Source organism: Mustelus asterias, chromosome 15 (assembly GCF_964213995.1).
Source record: "Mustelus asterias chromosome 15, sMusAst1.hap1.1, whole genome shotgun sequence".
Lineage (NCBI taxonomy): Eukaryota > Metazoa > Chordata > Chondrichthyes > Carcharhiniformes > Triakidae > Mustelus > Mustelus asterias.
This window is the reverse complement of record NC_135815.1, coordinates 62,206,102-62,229,680: the sequence shown is the minus strand read 5'-3', so window position 1 is coordinate 62,229,680 and position 23,579 is coordinate 62,206,102. Positions and strand designations below refer to the sequence as shown.

Sequence of the window (23,579 nt, the reverse complement as noted above, 5' to 3'; positions counted from 1 at the left end):
AGCTACATATGAATTAGGAGCAGCACTTGGCCTCCCAAGCCAGCTCCGGCATTCAACAGGGACATGGCGAACTGACTGTTTTCACTTGGAGACACAATTTTAAACTTAGGGGTCATCTTTACAGGACAGAGATGACAAAATTATTTGCTCTCAGATGGTTGTGTGACTTTGGAAGTCTCTGCCTCAGAACATAGAACATTACAGCTCAGTACAGGCCCTTCGGCCCTCGATGTTGCGCCGACCAGTGGTACCAATCTAAAGCCCCTCTACACTATTCCAATATCATCCATATGTTTATCCAATAACCACTTGAACGCTCTCAACGTTGACGAGTCCACCACTGCTGCAGGCAGGGTATTCCACGCCCTTACTACTCTCCGAGTAAAGAACCTACCTCTAACATCTGTCCTATATCTCTCACCCCTCAATTTAAAGCTATGTCCCCTCGTGCTAGCCAACACCATCCGAGGAAAAAGGCTCTCACTATCCACCCTATCTAATCCTCTGATTATCTTGTATGGCTCTATTAAGTCTCCTCTTAACCTTCTTCTAACAAAAACAACCTCAAGCCCCTCAGCCTTTCCTCATACGATTTTCCCACCATACCAGGCAACATCCTGGTAAATCTCCTCTGCACCCTTTCCAACACTTCCACATCTTTCCTATAATACGGCGACCAGAACTGTACACAATACTCCAAATGCGGCCGCACCAGAGTTTTGTACAGTTGCAGCATGACCTCCTGGCTCCGAAACTCAATCCCTCTACCAATAAAAGCTAACACACCGTACGCCTTCTTAACAACCCTATCAACCTGGGTGCCAACTTTCAGGGATTTATGCACATGGACACCCAGATCCCTCTGTTCATCCACACTACCAAGTATCTTACCATTAGCCCAGTACTCTGTATTCCTGTTACTCCTTCCAAAGTGAATCACCTCACACTTTTCCGCATTAAACTCCATTTGCCACCTCTCAGCCCAGCTCTGCAGCTTATCTATGTCCCTCTGTAACCTGCCACTTCCCTCCGCACTGTCTACAACTCCACCGACTTTAGTGTCATCCGCAAATTTACTAATCCATCCTTCCACGCCCTCATCCAAGTCATTAATAAAAATGACAAACAGCAGTGGCCCCAAAACAGATCCTTGCGGTACACCACTAGTAACTGAACTCCAGGATGAATATTTCCCATCAACCACCACCCTTTGTTTTCTTACAGCTAGCCAATTCCTGATCCAAACCACTAAATCACCCTCAATCCCATGAGTCCGTATTTTCTGCAAAAGCTTACCATGGGGAACCTTATCAAACGCTTTGCTGAAATCCATATACACCGCATCAACCGCTTTACCCTCATCCACCTCTTTGGTCACCTTCTCAAAGAACTCAATAAGGTTTGTGAGGCACGACCTACCCTTCACAAAACCGTGCTGACCATCCCTAATCAAATTATTCCTTTCCAGGTGATTATAAATCCTATCTCTTATAATCCTTTCCAATACTTTGCCCACAACAGAAATAAGGCTCACTGGTCTATAATTACCAGGGTTGTCCCTACTCCCCTTCTTGAACAAGGGGACAACATTTGCTATCCTCCAGTCTTCTGGCACTGTTCCTGTAGACAATGACGACACAAAGATCAAAGCCAAAGGCTCTGCAATCTCCTCTCTAGCCTCCCAGAGAATCCTAGGATAAATCCCATCCGGCCCAGGGGACTTATCTATTTTTACCCTTTCCAGAATTGCTAACACCTCCTCCTTATGAACATCAATCCCATCCAGTCCAACGGCCTGCATCTCAGTACTCCCCTCAACAACACTGTCCCTCTCCACTGTGAATACCGATGAAAAATATTCATTTAGTGCCTCTCCTATCTCTTCAGACTCCACGCACAACTTCCCACTCCTGTCCTTGACTGGCCCTAATCTTACCCTAGTCATTCTTTTACTCCTGACATACCTATAGAAAGCTTTAGGGTTTTCCTTGATCCTACCTGCCAAAGACTTCTCATGTCCCCTCCTGGCTCTTCTTAACTCTTTCTTTAGGTCCTTCCTGGCTAACTTGTAACTCTCAAGCGCCCTAACTGAGCCTTCACGTCTCATCTTAACATAAGTCTCCATCTTCCTCTTCACAAGAGATTCAACCTCCTTAGTAAACCACGGTTCCCTCACACGTCTGCTTCCTCCCTGCCTGACAGGTACATATTTATCAAGGACGCGTAGTAGCTGTTCCTTGAACAAGTTCCACATTACAATTGTGCCCATCCCCTGCAGTTTCCTTCCCCAACCTATGCCAGCTAAATCTCGCCTAATCGCATCATAATTTCCTTTCCCCCAGCTATAACTATTGCCCTTTGGTATATACCTATCAGAAGGCGGTGAAAGTTGGGTCAATGAACATTTTTAAGGCGGAGGTTAGACAAGGGAATCAAAGATTATCGGAGGTAGATGGGAAATTCATAAACAGATCAGCCATGATCTGATTGAATGGTGGAGCAGGCTTGAGGGCCCAAATAGCCGATTTCTGTTCCTATTTTGTATTTCCATATATATGTTTGCATGTCACAATCAGCTGAAGAAACTTAACTGAGGTGGAATAAAATTTGTGTACAACTCTTTCAATTACAAGATGTTTCTGTTGTGGCGTCAGTGCACCTTTAAGATTTTTTTAAAATCATGTTCTCTGCAGCTCTCACAGCCTCAGCTTATTTCATTGTTGCTGAGGTGTCTGTAGGAGTCCTTTAATTGCTCCTTTTGTGGTTTAAATGGGCTTTTTTTTCTTTTTTACTCTGGGATCTTTTATGGCCCTGCATTGTTAGGAAGAAGACTGGTTGGCAGGTCATGTGTTTTTAAGAGCATAAGAACTAGGAGCAGGAGTAGGCCATCTGGCCCCTCGAGCCTGCTCCGCCATTCAATAAGATCGTGGCTGATCTTTTCGTGGACTCAGCTCCACTTACCCACCCGCTCACCATAATCCTTAATTCCTTTACTGTTCAAAAAGTGATCTATCTTTGCCTTAAAAACATTCAATGAGGTAGCCTCAACTGCTTCACTGAGCAGGTAATTCCACAGATTCACAACCCTTTGTGTGAAGAAGTTCCTCCTCAACTCAGTCCTAAACCTGCTCCCCCTTATTTTGAGGTCATGCCCCCTCGTTCTAGTTTCACCTGCCAGTGGAAATAACTTCCCTGCTTCTATCCTATCTATTCCCTTCATAATTTTATGTGTTTCTAAATGGTCTCCCCTTATTCTTCTGAATTCCAATGAGTATAGCCCCAGTCTACTCAGTCTCTCCTCATAAGCCAACCCTCTCAACTCCGGAATCAACCTAGTGAATCTCCTCTGTACCCCCTCCAGTGCCAGTATATCCTTTCTCAAGTAAGGAGGCCAAAACTATACATCGTACTCCAGGTGTGGCCTCACCAGCACCTTATACAGCTGCAACATTAAACTCCATCCCTCTCGCAATGAAGGACAAACGTCCATTTGCCTTCTTAATTACCTGCTGCACCTGCAAACCAGCTTTTTGTGATGCATGTACAAGTCACCCAGGTCCCTCTGCACTGCAGCATGCTGCAATTGTTTACTATTTAAATAATAGTCTAGTTTGCTGTTATTCTTAACAAAATGGATGACCTCACATTTACCAACATTGTACTCCATCTGCCAGACCCTCGCCCACTCACTTAGACCATCTATATCCCTTTGCAGACTTTGTGTCCTCTGCACACTTTGGTCCACTACTCATCTTAGTGTCATCTGTGAATTCTGGCACACTCCCCAACTCCAAATCACCTATGTGAATTGTAAACAATTGTGGTCCCAACACTGATCCCTGAGGCACACCACTCGTCACTGATCGTCAACCAGAAAAGCACTCATTTACTTCCCACTCTTTGCTTTCTGTTAGTTAACCAATTCTCTAGCCATGCTAATACATTACCCGTAACACCATGCACCTTTATCTTATGCAGCAGCCTTTGGTGTGGCACCTTGTCAAATGCCATCTGGAAATCCAGATACATCACATCCACAGGTTCCCCATTGTCCACTGCACATGTAATGTCCTCAAAGAATTTCACCAAATTAATCAAACATGACCTGCCCTTCATGAACCCATGCTGCGTCTTCCCAATGGGACAATTTATATCCAGGTGTCTCGCTATTTTTTCCTTGATGACAGATTCAAGCATTTTCCCTACTATAGAAGTTAAGCTAACCAGCCTATAGTTACCTGCCTTTTGTCTACCTCCCTTTTTAAATAGTGGCGTCATATCTGCTGTTTTCCAATCTGCGGGAACCACCCCAGAGTCCAGCGAATTTTGGTAAATTACCACTAGTGCATTTGCTATTTCCCCCGCCATCTCTTTTAGTACCCTGGGATGCATTCCATCAGGACCAGGAGACTTGTCTGCCTTTAGCCCCATTAGCTTGCCCAACACTACCTCTTTAGTGATAATGATAGTTTCTTGGTCCTCACCTGCAGTAACCTTCTTGTCATTAACTTTTGGCATGTTATTTGTGTCTTCCACTGTGAAGACCGACACGAAATACCTGTTCAATGCCTCAGTCATTTCCTCATTTCCAGTTAATACATCCCCCTTCTCATCCTCTAAAGGACCAATGTTTAATTTAGCCACTCTTTTTCGTTTTATATATTTGCAGAAACGTTTGCTATCTGTTTTCACATTCTGAGCTAGTTTGCTCTCATAATCCATTTTACTTTTCTTTATACCTTTTTTCATGGCTTTCTGTTGACCTTTAAAGATTTCCCAATCCTCTAGTTTTTGAACAGTTGTTTTTTCCTTCCTAGTGAATTTAAGGTTTCATTTTCTGTTTGGCTGGCTGCAGTTTGAGTTTAGAAGGGATATCAAGCTGAAAATAAGTTTCTCCCTTCCTGGTTTTGGAAATTCTGCTGGTTAACTGAAAGCAAGGCTTCTTGTCTTCCTAGAGTGGAAAATGTGCTGATGGTGGCTAGCTTGCCTCGAGAGAGTCTCTCTCCCTGGTGCTCTGGGAAGCAGTTCTGACTTCAAACTGTTCTGGATGTATTCAGAGGGCTGCTGGAAGCTACAAGGCTGAGAAATCAGGGTTTTCAATTCTCCAACCATTAGACTCAGTTCCAGTATCACGTGAGCATTGGTCTTTGTTGTGTTAAACCTGTGGAAAGGGTGTCATCTGTAGGAAGTTTCGTTTGATTGGAACATTGTAGATATATTTGTTAAGGGTTATACATTATTATGGTTGTTTTGTTTTTGTTTGGAATTGATAAAGATTATTGCTAATTTTCTTTCTATACATGTGAACTATGTTCTTAAATAAACTTTGTTTGATAAAAGCTCCCTAGTAGGACATTTGAATCATACCTGAGGTGAAACATATCATGCTTATCCTAGCAAAATTCAAAGTGCAACATTTATGATCCAGGCAGACTTCATAAAACACTTTGGAGTTTCTGACGTGAATTATAACACGGAATATGTATATTAATTTGGTCAACAAAATGGTCAAAAGTTAAGAAAATAGAATAAAAATGTATAGCAAGAAGCGTTACATTTACATTGTAAGTAATAATTTGCATATCTATTGTCAGACCTATGGTATTGTTCGGTGTGTCAGGGGACCTAGTAGAGCGACACAGTCACCCTAAGACTGCTGCTTGTACTGCCCAGTAAGAGTTTTAACAACACCAGGTTAAAGTCCAACAGGTTTATTTGGTAGCAAATGCCATTAGCTTTCGGAGCGCTGCTCCTTCGTCAGATGGAGTGGAAATCTGCTCTCAAACAGGGCACAGAGACACAAAATCAAGTTACAGAATACTGATTAGAATGCGAATCTCTACAACCAACCAGGTCTTAAAGATACAGACAATGCGAGTGGAGGGAGCATTAAGCACAGGTTAAAGAGATCTGTATTGTCTCCAGACAGGACAGCCACTGAGATTCTGCAAGCCCAGGAGGCAAGCTGTGGGGGTTACTGATAGTGTGACATAAACCCAACATCCCAGTTTAGGCCGTCCTCATGCGTGTGGAACTTGGCTATCAGTTTCTGCTCAGCAACTCTGCGCTGTCGTGTGTTGTGAAGGCCGCCTTGGAGAACGCTTACCCGAAGATCAGAGGCTGAATGCCCGCAACTGCTGAAGTGTTCCCCCACAGGAAGAGAACAGTCTTGCCTGGTGATTGTCGAGCGGTGTTCATTCATCCGTTGTCGTAGCGTCTGCATGGTTTCCCCAATGTACCATGCCTCGGGACATCCTTCCCTGCAGCGTATCAGGTAGACAACGTTGGCCGAGTTGCAAGAGTAGGTACCGTGCACCTGGTAGATGGTGTTCTCACGTGAGATGATGGCATCCCTGTCGATGATCCGGCACATCTTGCAGAGGTTGCTGTGGCAGGGTTGTGTGGTGTCGTGGTCACTGTTCTCCTGAAGGCTGGGTAGTTTGCTGCGGACAATGGTGTGTTTGAGGTTGTGCAGTTGTTTGAAGGCAAGAAGTGGGGGTGTGGGGATGGCCTTAGCGAGATGTTCGTCTTCATCAATGACATGTTGAAGGCTCCGGAGGAGATGCCGTAGCTTCTCCGCTCCGGGGAAGTACTGGACGACGAAGGGTACTCTGTCCACCGTGTCCCGTGTTTGTCTTCTGAGGAGGTCGGTGCGCTTGTACTGCCACCAGGGTCTGTTTTTATATAGCTTTTTTATACAGCTGGCATTTGAAACGCTTGATCAAAAGCATGATAACAGGAAGTGAAGTTTGTGGACAGGAAATGGACAAGGGATTCTAAATATTTCAATTAAAATAAAACAAATGATCTAGCATTTTGCTACACGACTTGAAGCAGACAATCAATAAGACACTATCCTTTAACGTGCTGATAGGTTTGGACACATTTTATCCTTTCAATATTCAGCAGAATGCCCACTTGACTTTGATACATGGCCAGATCTACCCATGTGCATGGGCACTAATGAAAGCTAAAGACGAAGGGTAATATCTTAATTTATATCAACTTCTCATGTTTCTCTGAATAATGAAAATACCTCAAATGCAAGGACTACTTGCAAAAGATTCATTTTTGTACTTAAAATATTTTCTACTAACGTGCTAATGTTTAGTCTGCTAATTGCAAACTGTCCTCAAATATCTTGACATCATAATAAAAACAGGGTCACAATCACACACCTATGATCAGAGGCATTCAACTCTGTTCTCCCATAATACAGCAGATCACCTGGAGTCCACATGTTCTTGGCCTTTGTCTCTGCTTCATGTTCAGACCCTCTTAAATCTGAAATGCAGCAAATTGAAAATATTGCATAAACACTGCAGGTCATTCCTCTCTTAAAAATCAAAGTTACTTATTGCTTCGATTAAAGGAGCAGCATTATTTCTTTAATGGGAAATAATTATTTTGTCTCATTCTCGGAATTTCTCTTTGATCACCTCTTACATGCTTGTGGCTACAACTTCTGGGACAGGCAAATTGTATACAATGTATGAGTTATGTATTATCAGTTTGCATAAAAAACTCAAAGAAATTAACAAGAGAGTGTGGTTTAACACCCAAGCAGATAAAGGGAGGAACTCTGAAACAGAATCAGGTCTCTCTCAAAACCTGGAGAAAAAACTGAATTCAATTTCACATGATGCAAGAACTGATTCACAAGCAGACATACAAACTATTTGAGAAGGTGGAAGATGTGTGGAGAACAGTGGTGTGTGGAGAACAGTGGTAGGAACTCGGTCATAAAAAAAAAAGCAAAAATATAATTGCTACCAATCAGAGCCAAGTTTGGATCGGAAATTGGCTAGCTGTAAGAAGACAGAGGGTGGTGGTTGATGGGAAATGTTCATCCTGGAGTTCAGTTACTAGTGGTGTACCACAAGGATCTGTTTTGGGGCCACTGCTGTTTGTCATTTTTATAAATGACCTGGATGAGGGCGTAGAAGTAAATTTGCGGATGACACTAAAATCGGTGGAGTTGTGGACAGTGCGGAAGGATGTTGCAGGTTACAGAGGGGCATAGATAAGCTGCAGAGCTGGGCTGAGAGGTGGCAAATGGAGTTTAATGCGGAAAAGTGTGAGGTGATTCACTTTGGAAGGAGTAACAATAATACAGAGTACTGGGCTAATGGTAAGATACTTGGTAGTGTGGATGAGCAGAGAGATCTCGGTGTCCATGTGCATAGATCCCTGAAAGTTGGCACCCAGGTTGATAGGGTTGTTAAGAAGGCGTACAGTGTGCTAACTTTTATTGGTAGAGGGATCGAGTTTCGGAGCCATGATGTCATGTTGCAGCTGTACAAAACTCTGGTGCGGCCGCATTTGGAGTATTGCGTACAGTTCTGGTTGCCGCATTATAGGAAGGATGTGGAAGCATTGGAAAGGGTGCAGAGGAGATTTACCAGGATGTTGCTTGGTATGGTGGGAAGGTCTTATGAGGAAAGGCTGAGTGATTTGAGGCTGTTTTCGTTAGAGAGAAGAAGGTTAAGAGGTGACTTAATAGAGGCATACAAGATGATCAGAGGGTTAGATAGGGTGGACAGTGAGAGCCTTTTTTCTCGGATGGTGATGGCTAGCACGAGGGGACATAGCTTTAAATTGAGGGGTGATAGATATAGGACAGATGTCAGAGGTAGATTCTTTACTGAGAGACTAGTAAGGGCGTGGAATGCCCTGCCTGCAACAGTAGTGGACTCGTCAACTTTAAGGGCATTTAAAGGGTCATTGGATAAACATATGGATGATATTGGAATATTGTAGGTTAGATGGGCTTTAGATTGGTTTCACAGGTCGGCGCAACATTGTGGGCCGAAGGGCCTGTACTGCGCTGTAATGTTCTATGTTCTAAGTTGCCAAGCAATCACTGCCCTATTTCTCATACAATTGTTATTTTCTTTGAAATGTAGTGTTGTGTCTGTCCTGATGAGTGCAAGATGAAAAGCTTTGATAGCACGCCTCAACAATAATCAAGTGTTGTACCACCAAACTACTAATTGCTCACCCTGTAAATTTGTTAAATTAAACATTGGTATTTACAATATCTAATTAAATTCGTGAACATTGTTACCAAGAGATCACCTAATACTAATTAACAAAAAGAAGTGATCACTGAACAGAGATGAAAATGATTGCTCTATATTTACCAAAATAGTTATCCAGAAGAATAAGCCTACTACATGAATGCATAGCTTGAGAGCTGGTGCAGGGGGCAGGGATTTAGATTTTTGGATCACTGGGATCTCTTCTGGGGAAGGGGTGACCTGTTCAAGAGGGACGGGTTACACCTCACCTGGAGCGGGGCTAATATCCTGGTGGGGAGATTTGCGTGAGCCACTCAGGAGGGTTTAAACTAGTTTGGCAGGGGGGTGGGATCCAAAGCAGTAGGGAGAGAGAAGAGAAGGTTGAGGACAGCACAGAAGTTAAAGAGAGCACATTAAGTAGTAAAGGCAGTTTCAGTAATCCTTGTACCAAACAGATCAGGCAGAAGCACAGCAGAGAGCAAGGGAAGTCCAGATTAATCTGCACTATTTCAATGCAAGAGGCCTGACGGGCAAGGAAGATGAACTCAGGGCATGGACGGGTATGTGGGACTGGGATATTATAGCAATTACTGAAACATGGCTGAGGGAGGGACAGGACTGGCAGCTCAATGTTCCAGGGTACAGATGCTATAGAAAAGATAGAACAGGAGGTAAGAGAGGAGGAGGAGTTGCACTTTTGACCAGGGAAAACATCACGGCAGTACTGAGAGGGGATATATCCGAGGGTTCGGCCACTGAGTCTATATGGGTAGAACTGAGAAATAAGAAGGGGGAAATCATTTTGATAGGGTTGTACTATAGGCCCCCAAATAGTCAGCAGGAAATTGAGGAGCAAATATGTAAGGAGATTGCAGATAGCTCCAAGAAAAATAGGGGGTAATAGTCGGAGATTTTAATTTTCCCAACATTGACTGGGACAGCCATAGTATTAGAGGGTTGGATGGAGAAATTTGTTATGTGTATTCAGAAGGAATTTCTCATTCAGTATGTGGATGGCCCGACTGGAGAGGGGGCAGATTGTGGATAGGTGTGGAGGTCACAGGGTAGTTGTCATGGGTGACTTTAACTTTCCAAACATTGATTGGAACCTTGATAGGTCAAATAGTTCGGATGGGGCAGTTTTTGTACAGTGTGTGCAGGAGGGTTTCCTGACACAATATGTGGATAGGCCGACAAGAGGTGGGGCCACACGGGAATTGGTACTGGGAAATGAACTGGGCCAAGTGTTAGCTTTGTTTGTGGGAGAGCACTTTGGAGATAGTGACCACAATTCGGTGTCTTTCGTTATTGCAATGGAGAGGGATAGGGCTGTACGGCAGGGCAAGGTTTATAATTGGGGGAGGGGTAATTATGATGCGATTAGGCAAGAATTAGGGAGCATAAGATGGGAACAGAAACTGTCAGGGAAAGGCACAAATGAAAAGTGGAGCTTGTTCAAGGAACAAATACTGCGTGTCCTTGATAGGTATGTCCCTGTCAGGCAGGGAGGAAATGGCCGAGTGAGGGAACCATGGTTCACAAAAGAGGTGGAATGTCTTGTCAAGAGGAAGAAGGAAGTGTATGTAAGGATGAGAAAACAAGGTTCAGTTGGGTCCATTGAGGGTTACAAGTTAGCAAGGAATGAGCTGTAAAAAGGGCTAAGGGGAGCTAGGAGGGGGCATGAGAAGTCCTTGGTGGGTCGGATCAAGGAAAACCCCAAGGCTTTTTACTCTTATGTGAGGAATAAAAGAATGACCAGGGTGAGGTTAGGGCTGGTCAAGGACAGTAGTAGGAACTTGTGCATGGAGTCAGAAGAGATAGGAGAGGCGATGAATGAATACTTTTCTTCAATGTTCACCAAGGAGAGGGGCCATGTTTTTGAGGATGAGAGTGCGATACAGGCTGATAGGCTGGAGGAGGTAGATGTTCTGAGGGAAGATGTATTAGCAATTTTGAAAAACCTGAAGGTCGATAAGTCCCCTGGGCCAGATGAGATATATCCTAGGATTCTTTGGGAGGCAAGGGATGAGATTGCAGAGCCTTTGGCTTTGATCTTTGGGTCCCCACTGTCCACGGGGATAGTGCCAGAGGACTGGAGAGTGGTGAATGTTGTTCCTCTGTTCAAGAAAGGAAATAGGAATGACCCTGGTAATTATAGGCCGGTTAGTCTTACTTCGGTGGTCGGTTAGTTCATGGAAAAGGTCCTGAGGGATAGGATTTATGACCATTTAGAAAGATGCAGCTTAATCCGGGATTGTCAACATGGATTCATGAAGGGTAAGTCTTGCCTCACAAATTTGATTGAATTTTTTGAGGAGGTAACTAAGTGTGTCGATGAAGGTAGAGTAGTTGATGTCGTATACATGGATTTTAGTAAGGCGTTTGATAAGGTCCCCCATGGTCGGCTCATGAAGTAAGGAGGTGTGGGATAGAGGGAAATTTGGCCGATTGGATAAGTAACTGGCTATCTCATAGAAGACAGAGGGTGGTGGTGGATGGAAAGTTTTCAGACTGGAGACCAGTTACCAGCGGTGTACCACAGGGATCAGTGCTGGGTCCTCTGCTATTTGTGATTTTTATAAATGACTTGGAGGAAGGGGCTGAAGGGTGGATCAGTAAATTTGCAGATGACACCAAGATTGGTGGAGTAGTGGATGAGGTGGAGGGCTGTTGTAGGCTGCAAAGAGACATAGATAGGATGCAAAGCTGGGCTGAAAAATGGCAAATGGAGTTTAACCCTGATAAATGTGAGGTGATTCATTTTGGTAGGACTAATTTAAATGTGGATTACAGGGTCAAAGGTAGGGTTCTGAAGACTGTGGAGGAACAGAGAGATCTTGGGGTCCATATCCACAGATCTCTAAAGGTTGCCACTCAAGTGGGTAGAGCTGTGAAGAAGGCCTATAGTGTGTTAGCTTTTATTAACAGGGGGTTGGAGTTTAAGAGCCGTGGAGTTATGCTGCAACTGTACAGGACCTTGGTGAGACCACATTTGGAATATTGTGTGCAGTTCTGGTCACCTCACTATAAGAAGGATGTGGAAGTGCTGGAAAGAGTGCAGAGGAGATTTACCAGGATGCTGCCTGGTTTGGAGGGTAGGTCTTATGAGCAAAGGCTGAGGGAGCTAGGGCTTTTCTCTTTCGAGTGGAGGAGGTTGAGAGGCGACTTAATAGAGGTTTATAAGATGATGAGGGGGATAGACAGAGTGGACGTTCAGAGACTATTTCCTCGGGTGGATGTAGCTGTTACTAGGGGGCATAACTATAAGGTTCGTGGTGGGAGATATAGGAGGGATGTACGAGGTGAGTTCTTTACTCAGAGAGTGGTTGGGGTGTGGAATGGACTGCCTGCTGTAATAGTGGAGTCGGACACTCTAGGAACTTTCAAGCGGTTATTGGATAGGCACATGGAGCACACTCGAATGATAGGGAGTGGGATGGCTTGATCTTGGTTTCGGGAAAGGTTTGGCACAACATCGTGGGCTGAAGGGCCTGTACTGTGCTGTACTGTTCTATGTTCTAAAACTTGACCTCCTCTTGGGAAATAAGGAAGGGCAGGTGACAGAAGTGTTAGTGAGGGATCACTTTGGGACCAGTGACCATAATTCTATTAGTTTTAAAATAGCTATGGAGAATGATAGGTCTGGCCAAAAGATAACATTCTAAATTGGGGCAAGGCCAATTTTGATGGTATCAGGCAGGAACTTTCAAAAGTTAATTGAGGGAGTTTGTTGTGGGAAGGCAATGGGACATCTAGTAATTGGGAGGCTTTCAAAAGTGTGTTAACCAGGGTTCAGGATAAGCACATTCCTCTTAGGAGTGAAGGGCATGGCTGGTAGAAGTTGAGATACCTGGATAACTCGGGATATTGAGGCCCTGGTCAAGAAAAAGAAGACGGCCCATGACATGCATAGGCAGCTGGGATCAAGTGAATCCCTTGAAGAGTATAGGGGGTGTAGGAATAGAGTTAAAAAGAGAAATCAGGAGGGCAAAAAGTGGACACAAGATTGTTTTGGCAGATAAGGCAAAGGAGAATCCAAAGAGTTTCTGCAAATACATAAAGGCCAAAAGAGTAACTAGGGAGAGAGTTGGACCTCTTAAGGATCAACAAGGTCATCTATCTGCGGATCCACAAGAGATGGGTGGGATCCTCAATGAATATTTCTCATCAGCATTTACTGTTGAGAAAAGCATGGATGTTAGGGAACTTGGGGAAATAAATAGTGATGTCTTGAGGAGTGTACATATTACAGAGAAGGAGATGCTGGAAAGTTTTAAAGCGCATCAAGGTCGATAAATTCCCGGGAATTGAGGAAGTGTATCCCACAATAGGACATTGTGGGAGGCTAGGGAGGAAATTGCGGGTCCCCGAGCAGAGGTATTTGAATCATCGATCGTCACAGGTGAGGTGCCTGAAGATTGGAGGGTGGCAAATGTTGTGCCTTTGTTTAAAAAGGGCTGCAGGGAAAAGCCTGGGAACTACAGGCCGGTGAGCCTCATAACTGTGGTGGGTAAGTTGTTGGAAGGTATTTTGAGAGACAGGTTCTACAGGCATTTAGAGAGGCAAGGACTCTCAGCATGGCTTTGTGAGTGGAAAATCATGTCTCACAAATTTGATTGAGTTTTTTGAAGGGGTAACCAAGAAGGTCAATGAGGACAATGCAGCTGATGTTGTCTACATGGACTTTAGCAAGGCCTTTGACAAGGTACCGCATGGTAGATTGTTGCATAAGGTTAAATCTCACAGGATGCAGGGTGAATGGATACAAAATTGACTTGATGAAAGAAGCCAGAGGGTGGTTGTAGAGGGTTGTTTCTCAAACTGGAGGCCTGTGACCAGCAGTGTGCCTCAGGGATCTGTGCTGGATCCAGCTATTTGTCATTTATATTAATGATTTGGATGAGAATATAGGAGGCACGGTTAGTAAGTTTGCAGATGACACCAAGATTGGTGGCATAGTGGACAGTGAAGAAGGTTATCTCGGATTGCAATGGGATCTTGAGCAATTGGACAAGTGGGCTGACGAATGGCAGATGGAGTTTAATTTAGATAAATGCAAGGTGATGCATTTTGGTAGATTGAACCAGGGCAGGACTTACTCAGTTAATGGCAGGGCACTGGGGAGAGTTACAGAACAAAGAGATCTAGGGGTACAGGTTCATAGCTCCTTGAAAGTGAAGTCACAGGTGGACAGAGTGGCAAAGAAGGCCACTCTGTTTCATTGGTCAGAACATTGAATACAGGAGTTGGGACATCTTGTTGGAGTTGTACAAGACATTGGTACGGTAACACTTGGAATACTGTGTACCGTTCTGGTCATCCTATTATAGAAAGGATATTATTAAACTAGAAAGAATGCAGTAGGGATTTACTGGGATGCTACCGGGACCTGATAGTTTGAGTCATAAGGAGGCGCTGGATAGACTGGGACTTTTTTCTCTGGAGCGTAGGAGGCTAAGGGGTGATCTTATAGAGGTCTATAAAATAATGATCGTCAATATCTTTTCCCAAAGGGAGGGGAGTCTAAAACTAGAGGACATAGGTTTAAGGTGAGAGAGGAGAGATACAAAAATGTCCAGAGGGGCAATTTTTTCACACAGAGGGTGGTGAGTGTCTGGAACAAGCTGCCAGATGTAGTAGTAGGGGTGAGTGCAATTTTGGCTTTTGAAAAGCATTTAGACAGTTACATGGGCAAGATGGGTATAGAGGGGTATGGGCCAAATGCGGGCAATTGGAACTAGTTTTGGGGTTTTTAAAAAAAAGTGCGGCATGGACAAGTTGGGCCGAAGGGCCTATTTCCATGCTATAAACCTCTGTGACTCTACTAAAAAGCTCTGTGTATGGATAAATTGGCTCTATCCCTCCTGTGGAAGCCACTTCCTTGTGGCCTGAGTATTGCAACAAGCTAAAGGTTGCACCAGTTATAATTGTTATTTCTTTACAATGTAGATCGTACATAATTTTAGCTTCAGCTGGAATAAAGATTCATTTTGTTATGATCATACCCAATGTATCACAGGGCCATTTCTTTCTCCAGATCAGCACGCGGTCAGTCCAGGCAGGGGTTCTGCATTTGTCACTGCTGTCATAAACAGCTGTTCCCACATCATACTTGTATGTTGGAGCAAAGTTGATAGCGCCTTCAAAGAAATCTTTAAAAATCTAAATGAAAAAGCATGTTTTCCTTTAATTTAATATGATCAAACTTTAAAAAGAAAATAAATATACAAGAAAGCTATGAGAATGTTTTTGAAACTTAGTAGCTTCACTGTACTGCATACTTTTCCCACTGAGTATAAAGTTTGTACTGAGAAGTCCACAATACACATCAGCTGGCTAGATAAACTACTAATAATCTGGAAACCACTGCTACATCTCAAGGCAAGTTTTGCAGCAAAAAAGGATGGATTGGGTAATTTCTGAATGGTAAAAAGCTATGAACGGTAGAGGAACAAATGGCCAAAACAGCTAAGAGAATGATAGTCTTTCTAATGAGAGTCCTGCAATTTAAAGGGCAAAACGTTGCCCTCAGTCATACAAAGCCCTGGTTAAAGCACCCTCAGAGTAAGGGTACAATTCTGAGCACCGCAACTTAGAAAAGCTACACTGCCCTTAGAAGAAGTGCAGCACTGATTGATCAGGATGATTTCAGGGCTACGTGGGTTAGGTTCTGAGAAGCGATTACATTTATATTCCTTGCAATGGAGAATAAAGAACAAAGAAAATTACAGCACAGGAACAGGCCCTTCGGCCCTCCAAGCTTGCACCAACCATGTTGGCCGACTGAACTAAAACTCCCTACTCTTTTGGGGACCATATCCCTCTATTCCCATCCTATTCATGTATTTGTCAAAACGCCCCTTAGAAGTCACTATCGTATCTGCTTCCACTACCTCCCTCGGCAGTGAGTTCTAGGCACTCTCTACCTTCTGTGTAAGAAACGTGCCTCGCACATCTCCTTTAAACCTTGCCCCTCGCACCTTAAACCTATGCCCCCTAGTAATTGACTCTTGCACCCTGGGAAAAAGCTTCTGACTATCCACCCTGTCCATGCCCCTCATAATCTTGTAAACTTCTGTTTAAGGTGATTTGGTTGACATTCAAAGTTCCATTTTTGCACTGCCCCTGCAAGTAATCGACTTGAGATCGCATCATGTGGGTGTGCATCACTGCATAGCTTGCAGACGTAAAATCCAGAAGGAATTGTTTAATCAATTATTCAAGATGAAATCAAAGACTGCAACCCGTTAAGTTTTATTCTGGGTCTGGCAAAGTCCGTTCTTCACTTCCTGAGACGGAACTGCTTTTTGCATTAACATGCAGATATCAGCTCAAATCTTATACCGTGGAAGTACCTTGAAGGTAATCCCAATGCAAGCACTCCTTGGAAATTGCCTGGGAAGTTTCAAATGCCATTAGGTACTCACTGGCGTCTGGAGCCACCCAAAGCTCTGAATTAGAGTCGGAGACTTTGATGGTTCCAATTTACCAGAATAGTTACCCAAGAAAAGTTAGAAGGATTAAAATCAGTTCCAACTCCTGAGTTACAATTCTATTGATCCTCTACCAACCCCCACGCCTGCCCACTCCACCCTTGACTAGCTCCCCAAGGCCCCCCCCCCATTTACCACCTAATTATCCCCGACATCCCAACTACCTCCTGACCACGCCCAACCAACCGATGATGCCTACACCCCCCCACCCAATCAACAATCCCCCACTACCCATTCCCAACCACCTAACTACCCGGCTGACACACCTGCCACTCTACCCCACTCATCTGGTACACGATGCCCTCACTCGCTTAGCATTCACACTTACCTTCTCTCCTTATCTCAAAGTGGATTGGGACATTTTAACTTACTGGAATACAGCAGCTTTGGCCCTAAAAAGGGAGTGTGGCTGGGCTTCCCAAATGCAGTACGAGCGAAAGACTCACTGAACAGGTGTGCTCCACATTTCTCAGAAGGCCCAGTTCGGAAGTCCAGATGAGAAATGTGAAGCTCTGGTGTAGGGTGAGTAAATAGGAGCAGAGTGGCAATCCAACAGTGGTTGCCTCTCCTCGTAAGATTCAGCCCATTATTCATAACAGTGGCCGTATCAACAAATACAGACCAGTGGAAGTATTAGACCTGAATCCAAGCAGCCAAATGCTCATTGGAAACAAGAACATAAATGCACTGAAAAGAATCTTTGATAATGTGCTCAAACCTGTGACATTAGATTTGGATGTTGGGGCCGATTCTCTTTTTGTATATAAATAAAATTCACTAAATTATCATTAGAATTCAATGGAGGATAATATATAAATCACGTAAGCCTTGTTCTTATAATTATGTCAACATGCAGATATCTCCAGTGGGTAACACCCTTCCAAATATAACTGCTATGTTTTTATTCTTAATTTCCTGTACAAATCCTGATCATTGCTTTAATTTCACTTTGAAAATGCTGTCATAGGTTCACCCAATATTCCTTATGAAACAGCGACTGTTACAATAGGATAAAATTGGGGTGGCACAATGGTTAATACTGCTGCCTCACAGCTCCAGGGATCTGGGTTCGATTCCCCGCTTGGGTCAATGTCTGTGTGGAGTTTACACGTTCTCCCCTTGTCTGCGTACGTTTCCTCCGGGTGCTCCGATTTCTTCCCACAGTCCAAAAATATGCGGGTTAGGTTGATTGGCCATGCTAAATTGCCCCTTTGAGTCCTGGGATGTTTGGTTAGAGGGATTAGCAGGGCAAATATGTGGGGTTATGGGGATGGGGCCTGGGTGGGATTACTGTCAGTGCAGGCTCAATGGGCTGAATGGCCTCCTTCTGTACTGTAGGGTTTCTAAATCACTGCACTGAAAAGAATCCATTTTTACTTCCTTCTCATTGTTCCATGCACTCACTTTGTTATCAGTTTTCTGTTGCTGCAGCTGATCATAGGCCTGAAGAGTTTTCCAATCCTTTCTCTTAATGTGATGCAGGACCTCCTCATACGGAAGATCAATGCGGAAGTTTGAATCGCCACACCAGAATACATAGTCATGGGAGAAAACATTCCTTTCCTGTCACAAGAAATTAAACATTATGCAACCAAATTGAAGAAATAGGAAAGCAATTTTAAATCCACTTTCAGTAATAGGATGCCTCTGAATTGAATAGAATGAAAATGCAGATAATTAACATATCTTTGCATGTCTCCAGTAAAGAAACAATTCAACACCAGCCACAAACATATAACATTTCTGGACTCCTTCCTTATGCCTTATTTTTATGGTGAGACCCAGTAAGTTCAAATTTCATCCAAATGCCTGCCTTGTCGAATCATAAAATGATACAGAACAAAGGATGGCAATGTGGCACAATGGTGAGCACTGCTGCCTCACAGCACCAGGGACCTGAGTTCAATTCGGCCTCGGGTGTCTGTGTGGAGTTTGCATGTTCTCCCATGCCCATGTGGGTTTCCTCCAGGTGCTCTGCTTTCTTCCTACAGTCCAAAGCTGTGCAGGTTAGGTGGATTGGCCATGCTAAATTGCCTCTTAGTGACGGGGGACTAGCAGGGTAAATAAGTGGGATTACAGGGATAGGGCCTGGGTGGGATTGTGGTCAGCGCAGACTCGATGGGCCAAATGGCTTCCTTCTGCATGGTAGGGATTCTAAGATTCTATGGTGAGATGATTCAGCTCAGTGCATCCCTGTGAGCTGGCAGCTCAATGTTCCAGGGTTCCAATGTTTCAGGCGTGATAGAGACAGAGGGATAAAAGGTGGGGGGGGTGGCATTGTTGGTCAGGGAAAATGTTACAGCGGTACTCAGGCAGGATAGATTAGGGAGCTTGTCTACAGAGGCCCTATGGGTGGAGCTGAGAAACAGGAAAGGTATGACCACATTAATGGGGTTGTATTATAGACCATCCAATAGTCAGCGAGAATTGGAGGAGCAAATCAGCAGAGAGATAGCTGACAACTGCAAGAAACACAAAGTTGTGATAGTAGGGGATTTTAATTTTCCACATATAGATTAGGACTCGCATACTGTTAAAGGTTTAGACGGGGTAGAGTTTGTAAAATGTGTTCAGGAAAATGTTCGACATCAGTATATAGAGGTGCCAACTAGAGAGGATGCGATATGGGATCTCCTATTGGGAAATGAGTTAGGGCAGGTGATGGATGTGAGTGTGAGGGAACACTTTGGATCCAGTGATCATAATGCCATTAGTTTCAACCTGATCATGGATAAGGATAGATCTGGTCCTCGGGTTGAAGTTCTGAACTGGAAAAAGGCCAAATTTGATGAAATGAGAAGGGATCTGGGAAGTGTGGATTGGCACAGGCTGTTCTCTGGTAAGGATGTAAATGGAAAGTGGGAGGCCTTCAAAGGAGAAATTTTGAGAGTGCAGAGTTTGTATGTTCCTGTCAGGATTAAAGGCAAAGTAAATCGGAACAAGGAACCTTGGTTCTCGAGGGAGATTGTAACACTGATTATGAGGAAGAGAGAGTTGTATGAAATGTACAGGCAGCAAGGAACAGATCAGATGCTCGAGGAGTATAAAAAGTGCAAGAAGCTACTCAAGAGGGAAATCAGGAGGGCTAAAAGAAGACATGAGGTTGCTTTGGCAGACAGAGTGAAGGAAAATCCAAAGAGCTTCTATAGGTATGTTAGGAGCAAAAGGATAGTGAGGGATAAAATTGGTCCTCTTGAAGACCAGAGTGGTAGACTGTGTATGGAACCAAAAGAGATGGGGGAGATACTAAATGGTTTTTTTGCATCCGTATTTACTGATGAAACGGGCATGAAGTCTACGGAAATAGGGCAAACAGGTAGGGAGGTCATGGAACCTTTACAGATTAAAGGAGAGGAGGTGCTCGCTGTCTTGAGGCAAATCAGAGTGGGTAAATCTCAGGACCGGACAGGGTATTCCCACGGACCTTGAGGGAAGCGAGTGTTCAACTTGCAGGGGCCCTGGCAGACATATTTAAAATGTCAGTATTCACAGGGGAGGTGCCGGATGATTGGAGGGTGGCTCACGTTGTTCCGTTTTAAAAAAAAAGTTCCAAAAGAAATCCGGGAAATTATAGGCCAGTAAGTTTGACGTCGGTGGTGGGCAAGTTATTAGAAGGTGTGATAAGGGATAGGATCTACAAATATTTGGATAGACAGGAACTTATTAGGGAGAGTCAACATGGCTTTGTGCGTGGTAGGTCATGTTTGACCAATCTATTAGAGTTTTTCGAGGAGGTTACCAGGAAAGTGGATGAAGGGAAGGCGGTGGATGTTGTCTACCTGGATTTCAGCAAGGCCTTTGACAAGGTCCCTCATGGGAGGTTAGTTAGGAAGGTTCAGTCGCTAGGTATACATGGGGAGGTAGTCAATTGGATTAGACACTGGCTCAATGGAAGAAGCCAGAGAGTGGTTGTGGAGGGTTGCTTCTCTGAGTGGAGGCCTGTGACTAGTGGTGTGCCGCAGGGATCGGTGTTGGGTCCATTGTTGTTTGTCATCTATATCAATGATCTAGATGATAATGTAGTAAATTGGATGAGCAAATTTGCTGATGATACAAAGATTGGAGGTGTAGTGGACAGTGAGGAAGGTTTTCAAAGCTTGCAGAGGGATTTGGACCAACTAGAAAAATGGGCTGAAAAATGGCAAATGGAATTTAACGCAGACAAGTGTGAGATATTGCACTTTGGAAGGACAAACCAAAGAAGAATGTACATGGTAAATGGTATGACTCTGAAGAGTGCAGTTGAACAGAGGGATCTGGGAATACAGGTACAGAATTCCCTAAAAGTGACGTCACAGGTGGATAGGGTCGTAAAGAGTGCCTTTGGTACATTGGCCTTTATAAATCGGAGTACTGAGTATAAAAGTTGGAGTGTTATGGTAAGGTTCTATAAGGCATTGGTGAAGCCGAATTTGGAGTATTGTGTACAGTTTTGGTCACCTAGTTACACGAAGGATGTAAATAAGGTTGAAAGAGTGCAGAGAAGGTTCACAAGGATGTTGCCGGGACTTGAGAAGCTGAGTTACAGAGAGATTGAATAGGTTGGGACTTTATTCTCTGGAACGTAGAAGATTGAGGGGAGATTTGATAGAGGTGCATAAGATTTTGATGGGTATAGATAGAGTGAATGCAAGCAGGCTTTTTCCGCTGAGGCTAGGGGAGAAAAAAAACCAGAGGGCATGGGTTAAGGGTGAAAGGAGATAAGTTTAAAGGGAATATTAGGGGGGGCTTCTTCACACAGAGAGTGGTGGGAATGTGGAATGAGCTGCCGGATAAAGTGGTAAAAGCGCGGTGACTTTTAACATTTAAGAAAAACTTGGACGCGTTCATGGATGAGAGGGGTGTGGAGGGATATGGTCCAAGTGCAGGTCAGTGGGACTAGGCAAAAAATGGCTCAGCACAGACAAGAAGGGCCAAAAGGCCTGTTTCTGAGCTGTAATTTTCTATGGTTCTCTGGTTCTATGTGAGCTCTTTGAAAGACTTGTCCCTTTCCCAGTAGCCATGTAACACCCAAAGGTAGGGGAGCCTAAAACTAGAGGGCATAGGTTTAAGGTGAGGGGGGAGAGATACAAAAGTGTCCAGAGTGGCAATTTTTAGGTAGTAGTAGCAGCAGTACAATTTTCTTTTAAAAAGCATTTAGACAGTTACATGGGTGAGATGGGTATAGACCATATGCGGACAATTGGGACTAGCTTCGGGGTTTTAAAAAAAAGGGCGGCATGGACAAGTTGGGCTGAAGGGCCTGTTTCCATGCTGTAAACCTCCATGACTCTATGAACACATTCCTCTTCAAATATTTATGCAATTTCCCTCAAAGTTATAATTGAATGAATTTTCACCACTCTGCAGGCAGTGCAATCCAGATCACACTCCTCGCTGGATAAAAACCTACTTGTTTTATCAATTACTGTGAATGTGTCCTCTGCTTACAACACCCTGCCAGTGAAAACATGTTCTCCTATTTACTCTTTCAAAACCCTTCCAGGTTATGAATACTTCCATTAACTCTCTGCTGTAACAGTTGGCACAGTGTGTGGGTCGGAGACTCGATACTGTCCTGCCCCACCCCGATGAGCGCAGGCACATCTCATGTTGCATCTCGCCAGATATTGCAGCATGGAGCAAGAATCCTGCCTGTTACCAGCTGACAAAGGTGGGGATGGAAACATGACAAGAAATTGGAACAGAGGTTGGAGAGGAAGGTGCCGGAATTCTCCCCCCAAAAAATTCTAAGTGTTGAATTCACGGGAAAACGAGAGTAATTCACATTGGTTTGTTCACTGGGAGTTCACACTAGAATCTCCCACACTCCGTGCAATGTAGAAGCCACCAGCATGAATATCATTAAATTTCAGGGGGCAGGGCCTATTCCCGACGCAGACACCGCTGGACATCTAGCCCTTTGGCACATCGAGTCTGCACTGACCACAATCCCACCCAGACCCTATCCCTGTAACCCCACTTATTTACCCTGCTAGTCCACCTGTCACGAAGAGGCAATTTGGCATGGCCAATCCACCTAAACTGCACATCTTTAGACTGTAGGAGGAAAGCAAGAGCGGTGTGAACGTTTGCAAGAACCCCGCAAATCAGCCGATGCATGATTCTCCCCCCCAGCTACGCGAAAACATTAGCACAGCAGGATGGAGGAATCGCGGGCAGGGCGTTTGGTGCAGAGGCAAGGACATGGTTTTCGAAGAAAGAGAGCAGGAACAAGAATGGGAGCTGGAGAAGGCTGAGAATATGGGAACTCAGATAGGGGACTGCAGTTTGGGAGGTCTGAGGGGACAGGACCTCCTGTGGGCTGAGAAGATGGACTTTAGAATGGTGACAAGGACCAAGAAAGCTAAGGGGACGGGGGAGAACTGGACCAGGCCGGACCGAGAGGACAGTGGGAAGAGCTGGGCCAGGCCGAGGGGACGGGGGGAGAGCTGGGCCAGGCCGAGGGGACGGGGGGAGAGCTGGGTCAGGCCGAGGGGACGAGGGGAGAGCTGGGCCAGGCCAAGGGGACGGGGGGACGGGGGGGGGGGGGGGGGATCAGGGCCAGGCCGAGGGGATGGGGGCAGGAGCTGGGCCAGGCCGGGGGGATGGGGGCAGGAGCTGGGCCAGGCCAAGGGGACAGGGGCACAGCTGGGCCAGGCCGTGGGGACGGGGACACAACTGGGCCAGGCCGAGGGGACGGGGGCACAGCTGGGCCAGGCCGAGGGGACGGGGGCACAGCTGGGCCAGGCCGAGGGGACGGGGGCACAGCTGGGCCAGGCCGAGGGGACGGGGGCACAGCTGGGCCAGGCCGAGGGGACGGGGGCACAGCTGGGCCAGGCCGAGGGGACGGGGGCACAGCTGGGCCAGGCCGAGGGGACGGGGGCACAGCTGGGCCAGGCCGAGGGGACGGGGGCACAGCTGGGCCAGGCCGAGGGGACGGGGGCACAGCTGGGCCAGGCCGAGGGGACGGGGGCACAGCTGGGCCAGGCCGAGGGGACGGGGGCACAGCTGGGCCAGGCCGAGGGGACGGGGGCACAGCTAGGCCAGGCCGTGGGGACGGGGGCACAGCTGGGCCAGGCCGAGG

The 23,579-nt window shown here is 45.2% G+C and overlaps 1 protein-coding gene across 1 annotated transcript in view; it reads right to left on the bottom strand.

Moving 5' to 3' along the window:
• Window positions 1-23,579, bottom strand: part of LOC144504829 (synaptojanin-2-like) — a 249,212-nt gene that overhangs the window by 55,488 nt on the left and 170,145 nt on the right. Inside the window, exons 16-18 of the mRNA XM_078230581.1 lie at window positions 17,918-18,076; window positions 15,026-15,182; window positions 7,179-7,284 (exon numbers count right to left, since the gene is read on the bottom strand). Coding sequence (XP_078086707.1) covers window positions 7,179-7,284; window positions 15,026-15,182; window positions 17,918-18,076 — 422 coding nt within the window. The remainder of the gene's footprint in view (window positions 1-7,178; window positions 7,285-15,025; window positions 15,183-17,917; window positions 18,077-23,579) is intronic.